The sequence below is a fragment of the Phyllostomus discolor genome, chromosome 4 (assembly GCF_004126475.2).
Source record: "Phyllostomus discolor isolate MPI-MPIP mPhyDis1 chromosome 4, mPhyDis1.pri.v3, whole genome shotgun sequence".
NCBI classification, from domain to species: domain Eukaryota; kingdom Metazoa; phylum Chordata; class Mammalia; order Chiroptera; family Phyllostomidae; genus Phyllostomus; species Phyllostomus discolor.
In genome coordinates, this window is record NC_040906.2 from 101,812,118 (window position 1) to 101,836,079 (window position 23,962).

The 23,962-nt window shown below is 39.4% G+C and overlaps 1 protein-coding gene across 7 annotated transcripts in view; it reads right to left on the minus strand.

Moving 5' to 3' along the window:
- IWS1 (interacts with SUPT6H, CTD assembly factor 1) overlaps nucleotides 1-23,962 on the minus strand; it is a 61,693-nt gene that overhangs the window by 16,710 nt on the left and 21,021 nt on the right. For 4 of the 7 annotated variants that reach the window (XR_004902675.1, XM_028508927.2, XM_036023704.1 and 1 more), the window contains 4 exons: nucleotides 13,761-14,907; nucleotides 10,360-10,549; nucleotides 9,762-9,819; nucleotides 2,483-2,580 (listed from right to left, as the gene is read on the minus strand). Coding sequence is in view for 6 of the 7 variants with exons in the window: in XM_028508927.2 (XP_028364728.1) it covers nucleotides 2,483-2,580; nucleotides 9,762-9,819; nucleotides 10,360-10,549; nucleotides 13,761-14,907 (1,493 nt within the window). In the remaining variant the exon portion in view is untranslated. The remainder of the gene's footprint in view (nucleotides 1-2,482; nucleotides 2,581-9,761; nucleotides 9,820-10,359; nucleotides 10,550-13,760; nucleotides 14,908-23,962) is intronic. The other 3 variants (XM_036023702.1, XM_036023703.1, XM_036023701.1) reach the window with 3 other exon arrangements.

A 23,962-nucleotide genomic window follows, 5' to 3' on the forward strand; every position in this document is an offset into this window, starting at 1 on the left:
ATATATTTTCTTTAAGGACTTCCGATCAAGATGGAGGCGTAGGTAGACACGCCGTGCCTCCTCGCACAACCAAAAGAAGAACAATGACAAATTTAAAAACATAAAACCACCAGAACTGACAGAAAATCAAACTGTATGTAAGTCCAACGACCAAGGAGTTAAAGAAGAAACATTCATCCAGACAGTAGGAGGGGGTGGAGACGGGGAGCAGGGCAGAGGGGAGTCTGGCAAGGTGGCGGCTGGTGGACCCAACAAGGTGGCAGATTGCAGACTGGGCAGTCCCATACTCGCATGCAGATAAACTGGGGGGGAACAAATGGGGAGCAAGACAGACGATACAACCCATAGTTTTAGTGTGGGGAAAATAAAGCCTCGAACCTCTAACTGAAAACACCTGTGGAGGTTGAGGCAGCAGTGGGAGAAACTCCTAGTCTCACGAGAGTTCATTGGAGAGACCCACAGGATCCTAGAATGTACACAAACCCACCCACTTGGGAATCAGCACCAGAATGGCCCAATTTGCTTGTGGGTGGTGGAGGAAGAGACTGAAAACCGGCAGAGAGGAGAGCAAGCGTCATTGTTCCCTCTTGGACTTCTCCCCCACATACAGTGTCACAAAGAAGCTACATTGTTTGCCCCACCCTGGCGAATACTTAAGGCTCTGCACCTTACTACATAACAGGTGCACCAAGACAAAAAAAAAATGGCCCACACGAAAGAAAAGATCAAAGCTCCAGAAAAAATACAACTAAACAATGAAGAGATACCCAACCTATCAGGTGCACAGTTCAAAACACTGGTAATCAGGATGCATACAGAATTGGTTGAATATGGTCGAAAACTACTGTATTTTTAGGACTACAAGATGCACCAGACCATAAGACGCACCTACGTTTTAGAGGAGGAACATAGGAAAAAAAATGTGGAAGCCAAAAGTGTGGTAAAATATTTAATAACCTGTGACGCTGCTCCACCGCCACCCACACCCACAATGAGCCAAGTAAGCTACATTTGAACTATAAAATGCGCCCCCATTTCCCTCCCAAATCTGGGGGAGGGGACTGCGTCTTATAGTCCGAAATAATACAGTAGATGAAAAAATGAAGGCTATGCAAAGTGAAATAAAGAAAAATGTACAGGGAACCAACAATGACAGGAGGGAAACTGGGACTCACATCAACGATTTGGAGCAGAAAGAAGCAATAAACATTCAACCAGAACAGAATGAAGAAATAAGAATTTTAAAAAAATGAGGAGAGGCTTAGGAAACTCCAGGACATCTTTAAATGTTCCAACATCCAAATCATAGAGGTGCCAGAAGGAGAAGAGGAAGAGCAAGAAAATGAAAACTTATTTGAACAAATAATAAAGGAGAACTTCCTCAATCTGGCAAAGGAAATAGACTTCCAGGAAGTCCAGGAAGCTCAGAGAGACCCAAAGAAGTTGGATCCAAGGAAGTACACATCAAGGTACATCATAATAACATTAGCCAAGATTAAAGAGAAGGAGAGAATCCTAAAGGCAGCAAGAGATAAGGAGACAGTCACCTACAAAGGAGTTCCCATCAAACTGTCAGCTGATTTCTTAGAAGAAACCTGGCAGGCAAGAAGCAGCTGGAAAGAAGTGTTCAAAGTCATGAAACATGAAAGGCAAGGACCTACATCCAAGATGACTCTATCCAGCAAAGCTGTCATTAGAATCGAAGGGCAGATAAAGTGCTACTCAGATAAGGTCAAGTGAAAGGAGTTCATCGTCACCAAGCCCTTATTTTATTAAATGTTAAATGGACTTATCTAAGAAAAAGAAGATAAAAAAATATGAACGGTAAAATGACAACAAACTCACAGTAATTAACAACCACACCTAAAACGAAAACAAAAAGAAACTAAGCAAACATCTACAACAGGAACAGAATCACAGGAGTGGAGATCACATGGAGGGTTATCAATAGGGGAGTGGGAGGGGGAGAGAGGGGGTAAAAGGTACAGAGAATAAGTTGCACAAATAGTAGGCAGAAAATAGACAGGGAGGTTAAGAATAGTATAGGAAATGTAGAAGCCAAGGAACTTGCATGTATGACCCATGGACATGAACTAAAGGGGGGGGAATGTGACTGGGAGGGGGTGTGCAGGGTGGAGGGGAATAAAGGGGGGGAAATGGGACAACTGTAATAGCATAATCAGGAAAATATTTATATTTATATTTATATTCTCTTAAAAAATTCCTTTTAGCCCCAGCTGGGGTGGTTCAGTGGACTGGGTGCCAGCCTGCGAACTGAAAGGTGTCTGGTTCAATTCCTGGTCAGGCACATGCCTGGTTTGAGGGCCAGGTCCCCCACTGGGGGTGTGCGAGATGCAGTAGATCCATGTTTCTCTCACACATCATTGATGTATGTCTCCTTCTCTTTCTCCCTCCTTTTTCCTGTCTCTAAAAAAAATGTCTTAAAAATAAATAAAAATTCCTTTTAAATAAACAAACTTACTGTTTTCCTCTCTTTATGTTATCATCAGAATCTGAATCTTCAGCTTCTTTTACCTGTGTTTCACTTTTTTCTTCTTCCAAATCTTCTTGGTTAAAACCCTAAGCAGGGTAAGTAAACCACAGTTATCACAACCACATTACAGACTTTGTTCTGTATAAATGCTCTTAATTTTTATACTTTAACTGTAATACATTCACAAACAAAAATTAAATAGGTATCAAAAGGAATATAGCAAAAAAACTCCCTCCCACCCTAGACACTAGTGTATTAGCTTTCTTGTATCTCCTTCTAGATATAGGCATTTATACAAGCACTTCTGTATATATTATATTTACTACCCCTTTTATTATACAAATAGTTGCATACACACCAGGTACAATATATCACTATGCACCTCCCACACATAACAACAGAATCTGGAGACCAATTCCTATCAGCATAAAGTATCCTTATGCTTTTGGTTTTAGACTATTTCACCATGTGACTGCAACCACAATTTGTTTATACATTTTCCCTACTGACATTCAGGTATGTATAATTGAAATTTGAGAAATATTTGCCAAACTGTCTTCCACAAAGGTTATGCCAATTAAGTCTCCTTTCCAGTAAGGCACGAATGCACTTGTTTTCCCACCTTCATAGGTTATCAAACACTGGCATTTGCCAATCTCTGGACTGAAAAACAAAGGCACCTGTGCAGCTTTCTTTGCATTATGTTATTAAAAGTAAGGTCAGGCATGTTTTTCATGTTTAAAAGCCATTTGTAATTCTCTGTGAACTCTCAATATCCTCTGCCCATTTTTCGGTTGGATCTTTGCCTTATTGATGTGAAAGTCTCTTTAAAAACCAGGGAAGTGAGCTCACTATGACAGAACCAAACAATCCTTACATTTGTGCAGTGTGCTTTTGTTCATGGAAATATTTTCCATGCATAATTTTTGACTTTTTATGTAATTGAAATAAATGGTCAATTTTTCTTTCTGTTTTATATTTTTGAAAGATTTTAAATATATTTTATTGATTATGCTATTACAGTTGTCCCATTTCTCCCCCTTCATTCCCCTCCACCCTGCACACCCTCTCCCACCCACATCCCCCCCTTTAGTTCATGTCATGTGTCATATAAGTTCTTTAGCTTCTACATTTCCCATACTATTCTTGCTCTCCCCCTGTCTATTTTCTACCTACCATATATGCTACTTATTCTCTGTACCTTTTCCCCCTCTCTCCTCCTCCCTCTTCCCTGTTGCTGACCCTCCATGTGATCTCCATTTCTGTGGTTCTGTTCCTGTTCTAGTTGTTTGCTCAGTTTCTTTTTGTTTTTGTTTTAGGTGTGGCTGTTAATAATTGTGAGTTTGCTGTCATTTTACTATACATTTTTTATCTTCTTTTTCTTAGATAAGTCCCTTTAACATTTCATAACATAAGGGCTGGGTGATGAAGAACTTTCACTTGACCTTATCTGAGAAGCATTTATCTGTTCTTCTATTCTAAATGAAAGCTTTGCTGGATAGGGCAGCCTTGGATGTAGGTCCTTGCCTTTCATGACTTGGAATACTTCTTTCCAGTCCCTTCTTGCCTGCAAGGTCTCTTTTGAGAAATCAGCTGACAGTCTGATGGGAACTCCTTTGTAGGTGACTGTCTCCTTATCTCTTGCTGCTTCTAGGATTCTCTCCTTCATTTTTACCTTGGGTAATGTAATTATGATGTGCCTTGGTGTGTTCCTCTTTGGGTCCAACTTCTTTTGGACTCTCTGAGCTTCCTGGACTTCCTGGAAGTCTATTTCCTTTGCCGGAATGGGGAAGTTCTCCTTTATTATTTGTTCAAATACGTTTTCAGTTTCTTGCTCTTGTTCTTCTCCTTCTGGCACCCCTATGATCCGGATGTTGGAATATTTAAAGATGTCCTGGAGGTTCCGAAGCTTCTCCTCATTTTGTTGGATTCTTGTTTCTTCATTCTTTTCTGTTTGAATGTTTCTTTCTTTTTTGTGGTCCACACCATTGATTTGAGTCCCAGCTTTCATTCCATCACTATTGGTTCCCTATACATTTTTCCTTATTTCACTTAGCGTAGCCTTCATTTTTCTATCTAATTTGCGACCAAAATCAACCAATTCTGTGAGCATCCTGATCACCAGTGCTTTGAACTGTGCATTTGATAGGTCGGCTATCTCTCGGTTGCTTAAAAGTACTGGCTCTGGGGCTTTCAATTCTGTTTGAGCCATCTTTTTTTTTTTCCTTTGGTCTGGTTGCGCCTGTTACATATGAGGGGCAGAGCCTTATGTGTTCACCAGGGCAGGGCACCCCAGTCGCTAGGTTGTGACGTTGTATGCGGGGGCGGGGTATGAGGAGAAACAATGGTGGTTGCTCAGTTCTCTGTCAGACTTCAGTCACTTCCACCGCTTCCCCTGAGCAAACTGGGCCCCTCTGGTGCCAATTTCTGTTGGCGTGGGCTTGTGCACACCATGGGACTTTCCAAGGACCTCTCCTCTGACGCTGGGAGTCTCTCCCTGTGCCTCAACCCCCAAAAGTGTTTTCAATCAGTGCCCCGAGGCTCTATTTCCCGGCGCTAGGACCCTGGGACCTCCCGGTCAGCTAGCTGCCTTGCGAGCAGTGCCCTGCTTCACAATCTCCGCTTCGCTGGGTCTGCTGGTTGCCACACCTTGGCCAGGGTCTACGGGCCACCGGCTGCCGCTTTCGTCCTCAGGGCCCACCCACTGCGGTCTTGCGCACCCTGGGTGCCTTAAGCACCCGGTCCCAAAGCTCTCCACACCTCGCCGCAACCCACGCCCATCTGCCCGACTCTGCCCCTCCTACCGGTCTGGATGAACGTGTCTATTTTAACTTCTGGGTTGTCCGACTTCCATTCAGATAAATTTTCTATCAGTTCTCGTTATTATTCTGTTTCTAAATTGTTGTTGTCCCTATCTTGGTTGTGCAAGGAGGTACAGTGTGTCTACCTACCTAAGCCTCCATCTTGGCGGGAAGTCTGTAACTTCTTTTATGTCATATTTAGAAAGACCTTCCTAAAGGCTGTTGGAAAGTATGTTTTTCTCACTGAAATGGGCCTATAAACAAAGCTGACGTTAATTCTCTAAACTAGAGAAACATACCTTATTCTCATCAAATGTTGTTTAATGAGAATGAGATCTCCATGAAGGCAGTGTCCAAACAACCTCTGGCATACAGGCTCTCAAATATCTGCTGAATGCCTTCTTCCTTTCTATTTTCCTTAGTAGTTCACCTTGTTACTAATTCATCTAGTTTTACTCTTTCTTGCTTGAGTAATAAAAGTACTGATTTCTTTTTTAACCCAAGAACTGTTTAACAAGGAAGTTTTAAATTTCTGGCTGGCAAGGGTGTTTTGTTTGCATTTGTTATTAATTTTCAATTTCACTTCATGGCATTCAGAAAATATTGTCTATACTTCATACTTTTTGCAAAAGCTTATTTAAAATTTATATGAAAATGCAAAGAACCAAGAAAAGCCAAATTGATCTTGCAGAATAACAAGCTTAGAGGACATAACCAACGAAACATAAAAAATTATTAATGGTGCAAGGATAAATAGACCAACAGAGCAGAAAAGATACTGTAGAAACATATTGGATAATAAATACAGACACCTGATATATGACAGAGATGGCATTATACAGTGGTGGAAATGGAATGTTCTAAATGGGGGGAAAATCTTGACTGTATCTCTTACATACTACACACAAAAACCCATTCCAGGTGGATTGTATTGTACAACTATATGTGAAAAATAAAACAAACAAGCTTCTAGAGTATAACTCAGAAGAATATCTTTATGACCTGGAGACAAGCAAAACTCTTAGAATTAAAAAGTTTTCAACATAAAGGAAAGGATTGGTGAAGTTGATTTATGTTAAAAGTTTTGTTTTGTTCATCAAAAAACTCCATTAAGAAAATAAAAAAGACAAGCCACAAAACAGAAGAAATTTTTAACCTTTGTAATTACCAAAAGACTTTAATCCAGATTATACATATAAAAACAGATTCTTGCCCTGGCCAGGTGGCTGGGTTGGTTGGAGCATCATCCTGTACACCAGAAGGCTGCAGGTTCAATCTCTGGTGGGGGAGCGTACAGGAGTCAACTGAACAATGTTTCTCTCCAACACTGATGTTTCTCTCTCTCTCTCTAAAATCAATAAATATATCCTCTGGTGAGGATTAAAAAAAACAAAAAAGCCTTCTGAATTTTTTGGTCTGCTTGTTATTTCAGTTGCATTCCGTGTAGATTATATATCTGTCCATTTCTCTTTGCAGTTCTGTTTTTGTTTTATAAGTACATATTTAAAGCCATGTTACCAGGAATATGGCTAAATACAATTTTAAAACCTATTATACCTTAAAGTCTACCTCTCTTTGCTACTCATATCTACAAGTTTTCTTTTAGGTAATGCTCAGATGAAGTATCTTTTTCTATCCTTTTATTTTCAACATCTTGTTTCAGGTGAATCTTAAAACTAGTATACAGCTAGTTTTTTTTTTTAAGCCTCACCTGAGGATATGTTTATTAATTTTAAAGAGAGAAAGAAAGGGAAAAAAGGGGAGGGGGCAGGGTGGGAAGGAAGGGAGAGAGAGAGACAGAAAGACAGAGACAGACATTTATGGGTTGCCTCCCATATGCGCCCCCACTGGGGATTGAGCCTGCAACCTAGGTATGTGCCCTGACCAGGAATCGAACCCACAGCCTTTCGCGGTATGGGACAACAATCCAACCAACCAAGGCATCTGGATAGGGCTACAGTTGGTTTCTTAAAATCCAGTCTGACCATCTTTATCCTTTAATTTAATACAACTTAATGTAATTTCTGAGATTCAAAGTTTAAATCTGCTATCTTACTATGTATGTACTACTTTCTAATTGTCCCCCATTAGTATTTCTTTTTTGTCTTGCCTTCCTTTGGATTGACTTGCTTTTTTTCTTCTTTTAACCTCACCTGAGGACAATTTTTCATTGCCTTTAGAAAGGGAGGGAGAAAGGGAGGGAGGGAGGGAGGGGAGGGAGAGAGGGGGAGAGAGAGATAGAGGGAGGGAGGAGGAGGCAAGGAGGGAGAGAGGGAGGAAGAGAGAGAAAAACAGTGACTGGTTGCCTTTTGTACAAGCCCTCACTAGGGATGAAACCCGTAACACTTCATTCCACTAGATGACGCTCTAACCAACTAAGTCACACCAGCCAGGGCTAGATTTATTAGCTTTTATTATTTTCCTTTTTCCCCCTCTATTAGGTTAGAAGTTATACATTCCATTAATCCTGTAGTAGTCATTTTAGAGATTACCACAGGCAACCTAATTTATCAAAGTCTAATGTATTTTCACAAACACAAAGGCCTGTAAATAGTTCAATTCCATCGATATTCTCAATTTATAATTGCTGTCATGGTTAATTTTACATATATTTAAAACCATACCAGACATGACTTTATTTTGCATAGACAACACTCATTTAGACTTACCCACACACTTTTGCTTTTTTTTCCCTTCCTGCATCCTTGGCCTTCTACTCAAGATTTTCTGCCTTTAGTATGTCCTTCATTGGTATATTGGTAAGATGAAACAAGAGGGAATGTTCATTCCTGAAAAGTGTTTTTGCTGAATATACCAGAATTCTAAGTTTGCAGTTATTGGATTCTATTGTTTCTGTTTAGAAGTCAGCTGTTAGTGTGACTGTTTTATTATATGTAATATTTTCCTCTCTGGCCACTTTTAAGATGTCCGTTTTCTTTGGTTTCTTGAAATTTTACTTTTATGTATTTAGGTGATCTCCTTGTATTTATCCTGCTTGTAATTTGTAAAAATCCTAGAATCCATATTTTTATGTATAATTTCTTTAAATATTGCTTATGCTATGTAAATTTTTTCCTTATCCTTCTGGGATTCTAATTCACTATGTTAAACCTTCTCTTGTATAAATTATGTTGTGTTCTTTTACATTTCCAAAGTGGCACATCTCGATACTTCATTCTAAATAGTTCTTCCTAGCCTATCCCCCAATTCATTGTTTCTTTTTTCAAATATATCTAAGCTGCTGTTAAATTCATTCACAAAGTTTTTAATTTCTGTTACTATATTTTTACAGTTCCAGGTTTTCTATTTGGCTCTTTTCCAAATATGCCTTGTCTTTTAAAAAACTGTTTGCTCTGCCCTGACTGGTGTGGCTCAGTGGGTTGGGCATCATCTCACAAACCAAAGGGTGGACAGTTTGATTCCCTATTACGGCATATGCTCAGGTTAGGGGTCAAGTCCCCAGTGGGGGGTGTATGTGAGAGATAACTGATCAATGTGTCTTTCTCACACTGATGTTTCTCTCCTCTTTCTCCCCCCACCTTCCTCTCTCTCTAAAAATAAATTACTTTTTTAAAAAATTGTTTGCTGACAAAACTGTAAGCTTTTATCTCCCTGAACGTTTTTTTTAAGTCATATATAAAATTCCTGTATCTAGATCCACTAAGTCTATTTCTATTGACTGTTTTTACTGTTTCTTTTTAACATTATCCATGGTGTACCATACTGAAACACTACTGAAATACTCTGAGGCCTCCAATTATGTTCCCTTTGTCCTAAAAGGATTTGTTTGCATATGCCAGATGCCTAAGAACACTAGCCGAGAGGTCAGGAATCACTATAATCAAATTCCTGAGACCAAGGTTGTTTAGGGTGCTAGATTTCTCAAAGCTGGCCTAAAATCTGAGTAAAGGCTATTATTTCACTTACAGTTCATCCTTAATCGTAGGAGTCCCAGAGCACGAGATTTTCAGGGTCCTCTAACCTCAGTGGGCCCTGATCGCCAAATTTGTCTCGAGTCTTGAGGGCATCAAAATATGATCAGTTTCTCAGCCTGGACAGGCAAACAGCCCAGAAAATGCAGTTCTAAATGCTGTGCTTACCCTCTTTAGGTTCCTGTCTTTTCCTGGTTTGGACTTAGTAATTCTCTGCTACCTTGGTTCCTCTGATGAGGAGCACATTTTGCTAGAGAGAAGTTTTGTAATTATCGTGAATCTTCCTATTTAGTATTATAAAGTGCCTTTTGCTGTCCCTTAATGTGTTTCCTCCCCCCTTCATTCAATTTTGCTTATCATTTTTCTTTTGTCTTTGCAGACCATTTTATTTCACTTTCTCCATCCCTTTGTTCTAGAATTTAATTGGCTACATCATAGTTGTTTATTTCTATTTACTAGAATCACCTATTAGAGAACCACTGCCAAAAAAAAAAAGGCAGAGTCACAAAGGAAATAATTCCACCTTATACTTACTGTAAATTCTTCTTCCTCTTCATCACCAGATTCTCCAAATATATCTGCAATAAGATTTCTACAAGGGAACATAAAAAACTTCCATTTGCTTTCTTCTCATCTACATAGGAACCTAAAATCTTTCTAATAGGGTACAATTTACGTTAAGTAAAATGCGCCATTCTCACATCCATTGCAATGGGTTTTGATAAAAATAAACATTCAAGTAACCATTACCCTAGTTAAGATATAGAACAATTTCATCTCCCTAGCAAGTTTGGTTGCAACCTTTTCCAGTCAGTTTTCCACATCAAAATCCTAGAGCCAACCACTACTCTGATTTCTATCACCAGATTAGTTTTACTTATTCTTGAACTTCACATAAGTGGAGTGAGACATGTCCTCTTTATTTTTTCCATCTAAGATCATATTTTTGAGATTCATACATGTTATTGTATATATTAACAGTTCAGGAACTAAAATCCCGATTCCCCCAATGTCATGCAATTAGACAGGATATACTATATTTTACCTCACACAAAATTTTAATGCAAGTTTAAAAAATTGTTTCTACCACCATACATGCACCCTTGAAGACTCATGTTATTATGTCACTTACTCTTCTTCATTCCCTGACTCACTATCACTCCCAAACAGATCCTTCTCTTCATTTTTCTTATCAGATCGTTCTTTCCCTGCTTCTTCTTCACTGTCAGATGCTACAGTCTTCTCTCTTTTGCCTGATTTGTCTGATATAACATCACTGTCAGAGTTCTCTCCATCGGAGACAACGCGACTCTTCTTTGCTGCTGTAAAAAAAAGAAATCATCATTAATCTTACTCTGTCATGGTCATTGCATGACTAAGAACAGGTACCTTAAAATTATAGTACATGGCAAAAATCCAAGGCCTCTTGACATACAGTTTAGAATAAAAAAAAATAACTAAAGGTTCCCTCATCCTTATAATTGTTTGGTATTGTTTAGGAAAAAGTGGCCAAAATATGCAGAATGAAATCATCAATATGGAAATGGGCATCAATAGCTCAATAGTAAGACCTCCGGCTAAGATGGAGGCATAGTTAGACACGCTGTGCCTCCTTGCACAACCAAAAGGATGACAATTTAAAAAACAAAAAACCACCAGAACTGACAGAAAACCAAACCGTATGGAATTACAACAACCAAGGAGTTAAAGAAGACACGTTCATCCGGACCTGTAGGAGGGGAGGAGTCAGGCAGAGAGAACTTGTGGCAAAGCAATGGTTGGAGGGCCAGGGCAGGCAAGGAGGCAGCTGGCGGACCCAGCAAGGTGGCGAATTGTGGACTGGGCAGTCCAACATTCACCTGCAGATAAACTGGGAGAAACAACTGGGGGGCAGGACATACTGTGCAGGGAAATAAAGCCTCAAACCACTGATGAAAAACACCTGCAGGGGTTGAGGCAGCTGGAGAAACTCCCAGCCTCACAGGAGAGTTCACTGGAGAAAACCCACAGGGTCCTAGAACGTAAACAAACCCACCCACTCAGGAATCAGCACCAGGAGGGCCCATTTGCTTGTGGGAAGCGGGGAAAGTGACTGAAATCCAGCAGAGAGCGGAGCAAGCACCATTGTTCCCTCTCAGACCCCGCCCCCACATACAGCGTTACACCGCAGTGATGTGGATTACCACATCCAGGTGAACACCTAAGGCTCTGCCCCTCACTACAAGACAAAAAAAAAAAAAAAAAAAAAAAAAAGTGGCTCACATGAAAGAAGAGATCAAAGCTCCAGAAAAAATACAACTAAGTGACAAAGAGATAGCCAACCTATCAGATACACAGTTCGAAGCACTGGTGATCAGGATGCTCACAGAATTGGTTGATTTTGGTCACAAATTAGATGGAAAAATGAAGGCTACGCTAAGTGAAATAAGGAAAAATGTATAGGGAACCAATAGTGATGGAATGAAAGCTGGGACTCAAATCAATGGTGTGGACCACAAAAAAGAAAGAAACATTCAAACAGAAAAGAATGAAGAAACAAGAATCCAACAAAATGAGGAGAAGCTTCGGAACCTCCAGGACATCTTTAAATATTCCAACATCCGGATCATAGGGGTGCCAGAAGGAGAAGAACAAGAGCAAGAAACTGAAAACGTATTTGAACAAATAATAAAGGAGAACTTCCCCATTCCGGCAAAGGAAATAGACTTCCAGGAAGTCCAGGAAGCTCAGAGAGTCCAAAAGAAGTTGGACCCAAAGAGGAACACACCAAGGCACATCATAATTACATTACCCAAGGTAAAAATGAAGGAGAGAATCCTAGAAGCAGCAAGAGATAAGGAGACAGTCACCTACAAAGGAGTTCCCATCAGACTGTCAGCTGATTTCTCAAAAGAGACCTTGCAGGCAAGAAGGGACTGGAAAGAAGTATTCCAAGTCATGAAAGGCAAGGACCTACATCCAAGGCTGCCCTATCCAGCAAAGCTTTCATTTAGAATAGAAGAACAGATAAAATGCTTCTCAGATAAGGTCAAGTGAAAGTTCTTCATCACCCAGCCCTTATGTTATGAAATGTTAAAGGGACTTATCTAAGAAAAAGAAGATAAAAAATGTATAGTAAAATGACAGCAAACTCACAATTATTAACAGCCACACCTAAAACAAAAACAAAAAGAAACTGAGCAAACAACTAGAACAGGAACAGAACCACAGAAATGGAGATCACATGGAGGGTCAGCAACAGGGAAGAGGGAGGAGGAGAGAGGGGGAAAAGGTACAGAGAATAAGTAGCATATATGGTAGGTAGAAAATAGACAGGGGGAGAGCAAGAATAGTATGGGAAATGTAGAAGCTAAAGAACTTATATGACATATGACATGAACTAAAAGGGGGGATGTGAATGGGAGGGTGTGTGCAGGGCAGAGGGGAGTGAAGGGGGGAAAATGGGATAACTGTAATAGCATAATCAATAAAATATATTTTTAAAAAATAGCAGCAAGGTAATTACTGACTTGAAACCTTTGACTTACTGTTGCTCATCAGTCCTTGTTTGTTGTTTTAATTGAATTTGTTGGGGTGATATTGGTTATTAAAGTTATGTAGGCTTCAGGTGTACAATTCTTTAAGTCCCTATTTTTTAATGCAAACTAGCAAAGATGTAATTCTAAGAAGTTGTGTAACTATGTGATTTTCATTTGAAATAATCTTTTAAAAGTAAAAAAAAAAAACCCTTCAATAGGTGCCTTTTCTTTTGGGGAAGAAAAAATAAGACAAGGCTCATGCACATACTTGTGTACCTTCTACTGCTGCTTAGTATTAGCAGAATTAAAAAGGCTGGATGTTCTTTTGTGGTATCTCCATGTTCCTTGATCATTGCTGGTCAGTTTGGAATTTTTTCATTTCACTTAATAAACTAGGACATGTTTGGTAATCTTTTTCCTTCTCCTGTAACAACTATCAGATTACAAAGGAGTGTGTCTTTTCCAAAAAAGATGTTTCATAAAGAAGTAATCAAGTAGCAAAGACTAAAATACTCTGCAGATATGGAGTCTCTAAATAAAGAGGTGTGCACGACCTGAGAGCTCAGTCACTGTCTGATGGCATCTAGGGTATAAGCTGTGTAAGAGTCCCATAGCTAACTCTGGTTACACTTGGTAAATGGTTATACGTTTCCATGTAAACATATTTCTTTGAAATATTACCCTTTGCAGTAAAATTACTAAATCTTTCATATTTCCACTGAAATTTGAGTTTATCATTTTGAGGTCATCAGAAATTAACAAATAGAAACAAGAAACTTAAAAAAAAAAAAAACCCTGTTCTAAACCCCTGTTTAGTTCTGTTAGAACTAAAAAGAAATTTAATAATAAGATTAGTTAATGAAAATCAAGGAAACCAGTATCCTGGTGATACTTCAGAAATTCAAGTTGAATGAGAGAATATAGATCTAACATTCCAGAAAAAGGCAATGATTTATAGTTATAAGCTTAGATGTTAAATAAAGCTATGGATAAATAGCCCAAAATAGTTCCTTACATGCTTTCTCTTCTTCACTATCAGAAAGTACAGCAGCTTTTCGCTTTGCTATTTTCTCCTCCTCTCTCTCTCTTTCTTCATCTTCATCACTGTCAATTTTTGGCCTTTTGGGTTCATCCTCCTCACTGTCAGAACTGTGAAACCTGTTTCTGTCTATATGGCTATCTAAATGGAAGGAGTTGTTCTGTACTTCAGTATCCTCCCCTTTATTCTCCCCATCGCTGTCATCCTCTGACTTGGGTTTCTGTTTGTGTCTGGAGGCCTCCTCAATGTCTGAATCACTGGCTGGTCCCTTCTGAGGATCCTCACTCTCAGAGTCACTGACTTGAGGTTTGGGAAGCTCCTCATTTTCGGAATCACTGGCCTGGTTCCTTGGGGGATCCTCGCTCTCTGAATCACTAATTCGGGGTTTGGGAAGCTCCTCATTTTCAGAGTCACTGACTTGGTGCCTTGGTGGGTCCTCACTTTCTGAGTCACTGATACGGGCCTTGGGAAGCTCTTCATTTTCTGAGTCACTGGCTTGGTGCCTTGGGGGGTCCTCACTTTCTGAGTCACTGATATGGGGTTTGGGAAGTTCCTCATTTTCAGAGTCACTGGCCTGCATCCTCTGAGGCTCCTCGCTTTCTGAGTCACTGATCTGAGGTTTAGGAAGCTCCTCACTTTCAGAATCACTAATCTGAGGTTTGGGAAGCTCCTCATTTTCAGAGTCACTGGCTTGGTTCCTTTGAGGTTCCTCACTCTCAGAGTCACTGATTTGAGGTTTTATAGCATCCTCTGCTTCAGAGTCAGTGGCAGGACTTTTGGGGAGCTCTTCAATCTCTGAATCACTGGCAGGATGCTTTCTAACATCTTCATTTTCAGAGTCACTGGCATGCCCATTAAGAAGTTCTTCATTTTCAGAGTCACTAACAGGTAATTTCTTGGTCTCCTCACTCTCAGATTCACTCCCATGGTGACTGATACCCTCATTTTCAGAATCACTTGCACGAGGTTCTGCATGTTCTTCAGATTCAGATTCACTGTCCTTTTGCCTTTGAAGCTCCTCACTTTCAGAATCACTAGCATTAAGATTTGAGGGCTCGTCATTCTCAGAGTCTGTCACATGATGTCTTTTGTTGAGACCATCTTCTCGATCACTAGGCTCATTCTGAAAAAGGGAGAAAAAAATGAGAAAAGTACCAAAAATGTTTGGTAGTGAAATGTCAATATTTTTTCCAACAATTTTTTAAAATGTAGGAATACAGCCCTGGCTGATGTGGCTCAGTGGATTGAGCGCTGGCCTGCAAATCAAAAGGTCACCAGTTTGATTCCCAGTCAAGTCACATGCCTGGGTTGCAGGCCAGACCCCCAGTTGGGGGCGTGCAACAGGCAACAGATCGATGTATCTCCCACACTTCAATGTTTTTCTCCCTCTCTCCCCACTCTCTAAATAAAATATTCAAAATAAATAAATAAAATGTAGGAATATACATTTAAATGTAGAATTCTTGTCCAATATCTATATAGAAACATCCCACTTTATAGAAGGCCATCTATCTACAAAATGATTAACAGGTTTGGGTTCCAAAATGGAGAAATGATAACCAGTTTTTACCAACACAAAATTTGCAGAGCTTAAAAAACAAACAAGCAAAAAAAGCCTAACTCTCTCACATATGTTTAGAACTTTCTGTAACCTCTAAACATATTTTTCAAAGCAATACTAACATGTACCTACATTTTTTTAAAAGGGCTTTCTCTGCAAGGTTAAAGTAAGGTTTTTAGAATTTATTTAGAGAGAGAGGGGAAGGGAGAGAACCATCAATTGCTTGCCTCCTATATGCACCCTGACCAAGGACAGAACCCACAACCTAGGCATGTGCCCCTTTGGTTCACAGATGACGTCCAATCAACTGAGCCACAATGGTCAGGGCAGATTAAAATTATTTTAAGGAAAAGAAATATAAAACTTTAAAGGCTCAAAAAGTATATAAGGCATCTCCCCCAAAGTGAATCTAAACAAAAAAGGAGAGGTGTAAATAGTATTTACCAAGCACCTAATAACAGCCAGTTACCATGTTAAACTCTCTCCTATTAATTCATTTACTCTTCATAACAGTACTTTTCATGGTAAGAAAACTGAGGCTTGGAGCAGTCTTGGTCATATATATAGTAACCTAGGTGGAAAAGTTTAAGTTTTATAGAAAACATGACAAATCTAACTATATTGACACAGAATGTTGCTTGGAAGTAATCTAAAAATATACAAACTTAGTATATGTGTTTTATAGCTATTTTTTTTAATGCAAACAAAATAGGCCTGGCTGGTGTGGTTCAGTGGATTGAGTGCTGGCCTGCGAATCAAATGGTCACTGGTTTGATTCCCAGTCAGGGCAGGCCAGGTCCCCAGTGGGGGGTGTTTGAGAGGCAACCACACTTTGATGTTTCTCTCCGTGTTTCTCCTTCCCTTTCTCTAAAAATAAATAAATAAATAAAATCTTTAAAATGTAGAGAAAAATACACAAAATTAATCATACAAAGACACTTTAGGATCTGGGGGATTTTTTTCCCATTTAGCATTTGATTTTCAATCATATAGTGATAACATTCTGGTTTACAAAGTGCAAGTGCCTCTGTGTTAAAAATTTACTAAGTCTATAATATAGTAAGTCTATTTATTAAATATTTCTCTTTATAATATATGACTGTTATTACATGAACTTACCACAGATCAATTTCCAAGGAACAGATCCTTTAATAGTTTATATGCCCAATTGTGCTATAAAGTGCTAAGAGAATCCAGTGACAAGATAAATGGCATGATGTGTTTTCACTAAATCTATACTTTGACCTCTTCAGCAGCTGTGTCTAATGAAAAGCCAGCCAAATATATTCTAACACTACTGTGAAGGTATGCATAATTATTTTGAAAGTATATAGGAAGTGACTGAGGTTTAAAAGAGTATGGCAACAGGTATCTGTTACCTGTTTTATCTAACAGGCACTAATTTAAAAGTTAACTAGATTACTGATTTAAAAAACAAAGACATACATATACCAGCAGATAACTGATGTGGAAAAGAGACACAGATAAAGCAGGAGACACAAGTAAAAATGTAACTGGGTTTTGGATGCTTTCTACAACATGCCTGTGACATATATCTCTAACTTGCTTTGTGTATGACTCTATTTTAGTTGCAAACAACAGAAACCATCTCCAGGAAAAAAAAGAACAGTCTTCCCAGAATCAAAGTGGGATGAATGATTAAAGACTGAGGGAGGGTAGGAATACCAAGACAGCTTAGAGAGCTTAGAAAGTGGAATTCAAGGATCTTTTCACTAGAGCACCATATAAGCGAGTCACTTAATCACGCTCAAATTTACTGTCCAAGATCTAAAATTTAAGTTCTTAGAAGAGATAACCTAATTAGCTACAGCAGTATCAGATGCTGTGAAACTCAGTGGTTTGATGGGTTACAGCAAAAGCAGGGGCACAGGACTGGGAGGCACTCCCCAAGAGAAAGAAACCATGAACTGTGTAGTCATCTCAAAATTTACCTACTACATTCTACCCCAGATTTCCAAACACATGATGCATGCTTTCCAAAACAAGCAACCATCACAAGGATATCACATACGACAATGATTACAAAACTTATGAATTCCCACCAATTTTAAGGAGTCTCATAAAAACTGGATTATCTATCCATTATTCCTGGTATAGTGCGGGGTTGAGGGGAGGAAAGAAATTACTGCAGTAAGCCCTTGTCAGGTAGTTCGGCTAGTTGGAGTGTTGCCCCATACACCAAAAGGATGTGGGCTTGATTCCTGGTCAGGGCACACGCCTAGGTTGCAGGTTTGATCCCCCGTTGGGGTGCATATGGGAGGCAACTGATTAATGTTTCTCTTGCATTGATGTCTCTGTCTCTCTCTGTCTCTCGGTCTCTCTCTCTCAAATCAATAAAGATATCCTCAGGTGACAATTAAAAAAAAAAAACAAGAAGAAATTACTACAGTAAGAAAGTGCTATCTGATAAATTCAATTAGAGAATGCACTTAGGCAATGACATCACAAGATCTGGGAGAAGAGCACATTAGAAATTATATAAGTTCACAAGTTATCAAAACAATATTTGAACTTTTAAGACTGGTTTTATACTGAAATTAGTTTAAATTGTCAACTTAAAAAATCCAAAATACAGTTTTTTAAGTCAGACATGAATACAATAAATAACTCAATAGTACAAACTGCCATTTAAGTATCATTTTCTAAATAATGTGAAAATCCCCTAGCTGTAACTGTCAGAGAAACTGAGCACTCTAAAGACTTTAGAAATACCTATAACACATCATGCCTCCTCCTTTTACAGTTATTCACACTATAGTTATAAGTACTGGTTATCTATACTAAACAGTCAGGTAACCTATCTCAGGATATGTACTGTAGTAATACCTGTCCTAATGGACCAGGGCCAAAATACACACAGAGAGATAACTGACATTTTAAAATTACAGTGTAAATAATAAACTGTCGCCCTGGCTGGCATAGCTCAATGGATTGAGCGCAGGCTGCGAACCAAAGCATTGCAGGTTCGATTCCCAGTCAGGGCACATGCCTGGGTTGCAGGCCATGGCCCCCAGCAACCACACATTGATGTTTCTCTCTCTCTCTCTCTCTTTCTCCCTCCCTTCCCTCTCTAAAAATAAATAATAAATACAATCTTTTAAAAAATTAAAAAATAATAATAAACTGTCTTAAAGCAAACATCCACTTGTAAACTTCGAAGTAGTATATATCAGGTAGAAATCCTTGTAAAGAAAAAAAAAAGAACTCGGAACACTTGTTAATACAGAGTCAATTCAAAACTGTAGAACTTGCATGCTAACCTACCACTAAATATTAATAAATAATCCAAGTCACACAGGAGATTCCATGAGAAAATGTCTATAGGAGCATTTTTTTGTTTTATTTTTATTGTTTATGCTATCAGTTTTTCCTGCCTTTTCTCCCTTTCCCCACCACCCCTCACCTGCACCCTCCTCCCTCCCCAACCTGATCCCCATATTGTTGTCCATGTACATTGGCTGTGCATAAATGTTCTTTGGTTAATCCCTTAACCAACTTTCATCCCATCCCATCGTCTCCTTTCTGGCAGCTATCAGTCTGTTTTACATATCTAAGCTTCTGTCACTCTTTTGTTCCTTACTTTATTGTGTTCATTAGATTCCACGCATAAGTGAGATCATGTGATAGTTTTCTTTCACTGACTGGCTTTAGTCACTTAGCATAATTTTCTCCAGGTCCATCCATGCTGTTGCAAAATGTAAGCATTTCATCTTTTTCACTGCTGCGCAATATTCCTCTGTGTAAATGTACCATGCCTTTCTTATCCACTCATCTACTGATGGGCACTTAGGCTGTTTCCAAATCTTGGTTGTTGTAAATAGCACTGCTTTAAACGTAGGAGTGCATATATATATTTTTGTATTGGTGTTTCAGGATCCTTGGGGTATGTTCTTAGAAGTGGAATCGCTGGGTCAAAAGGAAATTCCATTTTTAACTTTTTTTTTGTTTTTAATATATTTTACTGATTATGCTATTAGTTATTCCACTTTTTTCTTCCCTTTATTCCCCTCCACCCAACACCTCCCCCCCCCCCATAACCAATGTTCCCCTACCTTAGTTCATGTCAATGAATCATACATATAAATTCTTTGGCTTTTCCATTTCCTATACTATTCTTAACCTCCCCTTGCCTATTTTGTACGTACCATTTATGCTTCTTATTAGCAGTACCTAAATTTCCCCCATTCTCCCTCCTCCTCTCCCCCTTGATAACCCTCCACGTGATTTCCATTTCTGTGGTTCTGTCCCTGTTATAGTTGTTTGCTTAGTTTTTGTTTATTTTGTTTTAGGTTCAGTTGTTGATAGTTGTGAGTTTGTCATATTCCTCTTCATACTTTTGATCATCTTTTTCTTAGATAAGTTCCCTTAACATTTAATAAGGGCTTGGTGATAATGAACTCCTTTAACTTGACCATATCTGGTAAGTACTTTATCTGCCCTCCCATTCTAAATGATAGCTTTGCTGGATAGAATAATCTAGGTTGTAGGTCCTTGTTTTTCATCACTTTGAGTACTTCCTGCCAGTCCTCTCTTCCTACAAAGTTTCTTTTGAGAAATCAGCCAGTAGTTTTATGAGTATTCCTTTGTAGGTAACTCTATTTCTCTTGCTGCTTTTAAAATTCTCTCCTTATTTTTAATCTTGGGTAATGTAATTATGGATGTGCCTTGGTGTGCGCTTCCTTGGGTCCAACTTTGTTTGGACTCTCTGAGCTTCCTGGACTTCCTGGAAGTCTATTTCCTCTGCCAAATTGGAGAATCTCTCCTTCATTATTTTTTTCAAGTAAGTTTCCAATTTCTTGCTCTTCTTCTTCTCCTTCTGGCACCCCTATGATTCAGATGTTGTAAGGTTTAAAGTAGTCCTAGAGGTTCCTAAGCCTCTCCTCATTTTGTTGAAATTCTTATTTCTTCATTCTCTTCTGACTGAGTGTTTATTTCTTCCTTCTGCTCCAAACTGTTGATTTGAGTCCCAGTTTCCTTCCTTTCCATCATTGTTGGTTCCCTGTACATTTTCACTTATTTCACTTTTTCCACCATTTTGCTACCCTACTCAACCATTTCTGTGAGTATCCCAATTACCAGTGTTTTGAACTCCAAAAGGTTGGCTATGTCTTCATCACTTAGTTCTATTTTTGAAGCTTTGATCTGTTCTTTCATGTGGGCCGTATTTATTTGTCTTGGCACACCTGTTATGTAGTAATGGGTGGAACCTTAGGTATTCACCAGTGTGGGGCAACCCACTTTGGTGCATTAAGGCACTGTGTGGGGGAGGGGTCCAAGAGGGAACAATGCTGCTTGCTCAGCTTTCGCCCTGCTTTCTGTCACTTCCCCAGCTACCTACAAGCTGGGCCCTTCTGGTGCTGATTCCTGGTTGGGTGGGTTTGTGTACATTCTAGGACCCCGTGGGTCTCTCTAACAAACTCTCCTGTGAGGCTGGCAGTTAATCCTGCCACTGCAACTCCCACGGGTTTTTACAGCCAGAGGTTTTAAGGCTTTATTTCCCCACGCTGGAATGCTGGGCTGCACAATCTGTCTCACTCTCCAGTTGTTCCTCCTGGTTTATCTGCACACAAATGTAGGACCACCTGCTCCGCCAGTTGCCACCTCACCCACCCAGGTCCTCCAGCCACTGCCTTGCTGAGAGTCCTGTCTGCCCCAGCGGCCCTTCTCCTCCCCTCCTACCAATTTGGATGAATGTTTCTTCTTTAACTCCTTGGTTGTTGGACTTCCATTCAGCTTGATTTTCTGTCCATTCTCATGTTTTGCTTTGTTTTTAAATTTGTTGTTGTCCTTCTTTTGGTTGTGCAAGGAGGCAAAATGTATCTACCTACACTTTCATCTTGGCCAGAAGCCCCCATTTTTAATGTTTTAAGGATACTCCATATTGTTTTCCACATTGGTTGCACCAGACTGCATTCCCAACAGTACACTAGGGTTCACTTTTCTCCACATCCTTACCAATACTTACTATTTGATTTATTGATGGTAGCCATTCTGACAGGTAAAAGGTGACAGCTCACAGAGGTTTCAGAAAAGCAGGGACCTATAACCACAGCTACTTTACTCAGCAAGGCTATCATTTAAAATCAAAAATGAAATAAGGAGCTTCCTAGACAAGAAAAAGCCAAAGAAGTTTAATACCAAACCAGACTGCAACATATGTTGAAGGGCTTGCTTTGCTAGGTTTTAATTTGCATCTCTCTGATGATTACTTATGTTTAGCACTTTTTCTTATGTCTATGGACCCTCTGTATGTCCTCTTTGGAAAAATGTCTATTCAGGTCTTTTGCCAATTTCTTAATTGGGTTGTTTGTCTTTCTGGCTTGAGTTGTATTCGTTCCTTGTATATTTTGGAGATTAAACCCTTGTCAGATGTATCATTGGCTAAAATGTTTTCCTGTATAGTAGGTTCCCTGTTTGTCTTGCTGTAGTATAGGAGACCGTTCTGCGTGGCATGGGCCCAGCTCCCACTCGGAGATGCATGGGATCCATGCCCACAGATAGGTTCTCTCATGGGGGACCAGGCCTGTATTGTAGACTGGTCACCTAGACTGCTATGAGACTTGCTTTTGCCAAAACTCCCTCACCCTGAATTAAGGCAGAAAACATTTACTGTGTATCTTTAAAGTAACTTCCTAAAATCCATGCTAAACCTTCCAAAAATGAGTGTAACCAGTTCAACCATTTCTCCCTTTGCATTTGCAAATATCCTTCTTCTGTGATGTGATTAGCAGCATCCTCTCCTTTGTTTTCTGTAAAAGGTTACCACCTAAAGTGAACCTGTGCATAGTAAATGAGGACCATCATGTAATGTGCTCAGAAAAGCAATAAAAGCCTGTCAAGGCAAGGGACAAGCCTTTTTCTCCTCTTGAGAGAGAAGCCGCACCGTCCCTTTTCCTCCACAGGACTCTGTAGTCTGTGTGAATTTGTCTCATCTCAGCCACAACGCCATGGACCCCATGAGCTGGGGTCCGCGCCATAGGAGCATTTTCAAAAACACATTTCATTGCATGTTGGTTCCAGAAGATCTAACTGAAATCATCTTAGAGACTGTTAATATATACCAGTTTAACCAGCATATGAAAGAATCTGAGCAATCCAGCAATTAGACAATGTTTAACCTAGTGTAACTATTCTAGAGTGCTGCAAGGCCTTGACTTTGAGGAACTCCGACTGTACAGCAAGCATACAGATGATAAAATGAGGCTATACAACAGAATATCCTTTGTCTGTCAAAAGTTAGTTACTTCAGAATCACACAAAAACAAAGCACTCCTGATGGGAGTACTGGAAAAAAATTGTACACAAAGTTTAAGAGTTTATAATGATGAAACAAACTCCTGACTATATCTCCAGACTCATTTCTGCTTTCTCACCAACATCCCCACGGACTTTACCAACAACAGCAGTTCCTAAACTTTGGTGTGTGTAAGAATCACTTGAGGAGCTTTGATGAAAAACATACAGATTTTTGTGCTTCTCACCTCCAGATATTAATATCCAGGAAGTCTGTGGAAGGGGTCAAATAATCTGCATTTTGATATATAATCCAAGTGATTCTGATTATACTTTAGAAGTTCTACTCCAGACACACATAACTTACTGTTGATTTCACTATGTTATCTCCATGCCTTTACAAATTCTGTTCTTTCTGCCTAAAGCATCTTTCCCCTACCTTGTCCTTTTCATATCTCAAAATTGGACAAATACCACCCACTTTTTGAAGCTTCTTCCATCATTCTCTCTCTAGGCAGAGTGGACTTCATGCAACATAATGTGACAGTTAAGAACACGGACTTTAGAGTCACAAAGACCTGAGGTCCAAATCCTAGCTCGGCCACTTTCTACCGTATGATCTACAGAAATTTTCATAACTTCTCAAAGCTTCAATGTCCTCAATCAGATGAAGGTAGGAATAGTATTTACACTTTATATAAAGCAGCCTACTGCCTGTGAACATTTAATAAATGTTAACCATTCATAACAAAGTATTAATTACAAAACACCCTTTAAGACTCAGCTCAAAAACAAAGCAAAACAAACTATACAATAGACTCACTGAAACAGAGACAAAAGGGATGGTTACTAGAAGGGGGCAGTGGGAGTATGGGTGAAAAAGGGAAGTGGAATACAGTCAATAATACGGTGACAGGTTTAAAGAGTAACAGGTGATTACTGGTATTAGTGGGATGATCGCCCTGTAAGGTACAAAAATGCTGAATCACTATATACTTAAACTAATATAGTCAATATAAGATTGTACACCAACTATACTTAAATAAAAATAAAAAAGGAAATAGAAAACAGACTCAGACTCATTTATGAAGGCTTATCCCTGTATTGCCGAGTACTTGGTTCCTTTCTTATGCTTACCATGCCTCATTTGTCCATTTTACTGTCAGATTTTCAACCTAAGGGTAGCTCTGGCACCTCACTGAAGGGGGCATTTGTGAATGTGAGAAGCCCATTTTGGCTGTCAATGACTGGAGAGGATATGCTACTAGCATTTCACTTAATGCTCCAGAATCAAGACACTTATACACCTGCCCCCAAATGCCCACAGCTGGCTTACTCTCAATGCCTTGTTCAGGACAGCAGC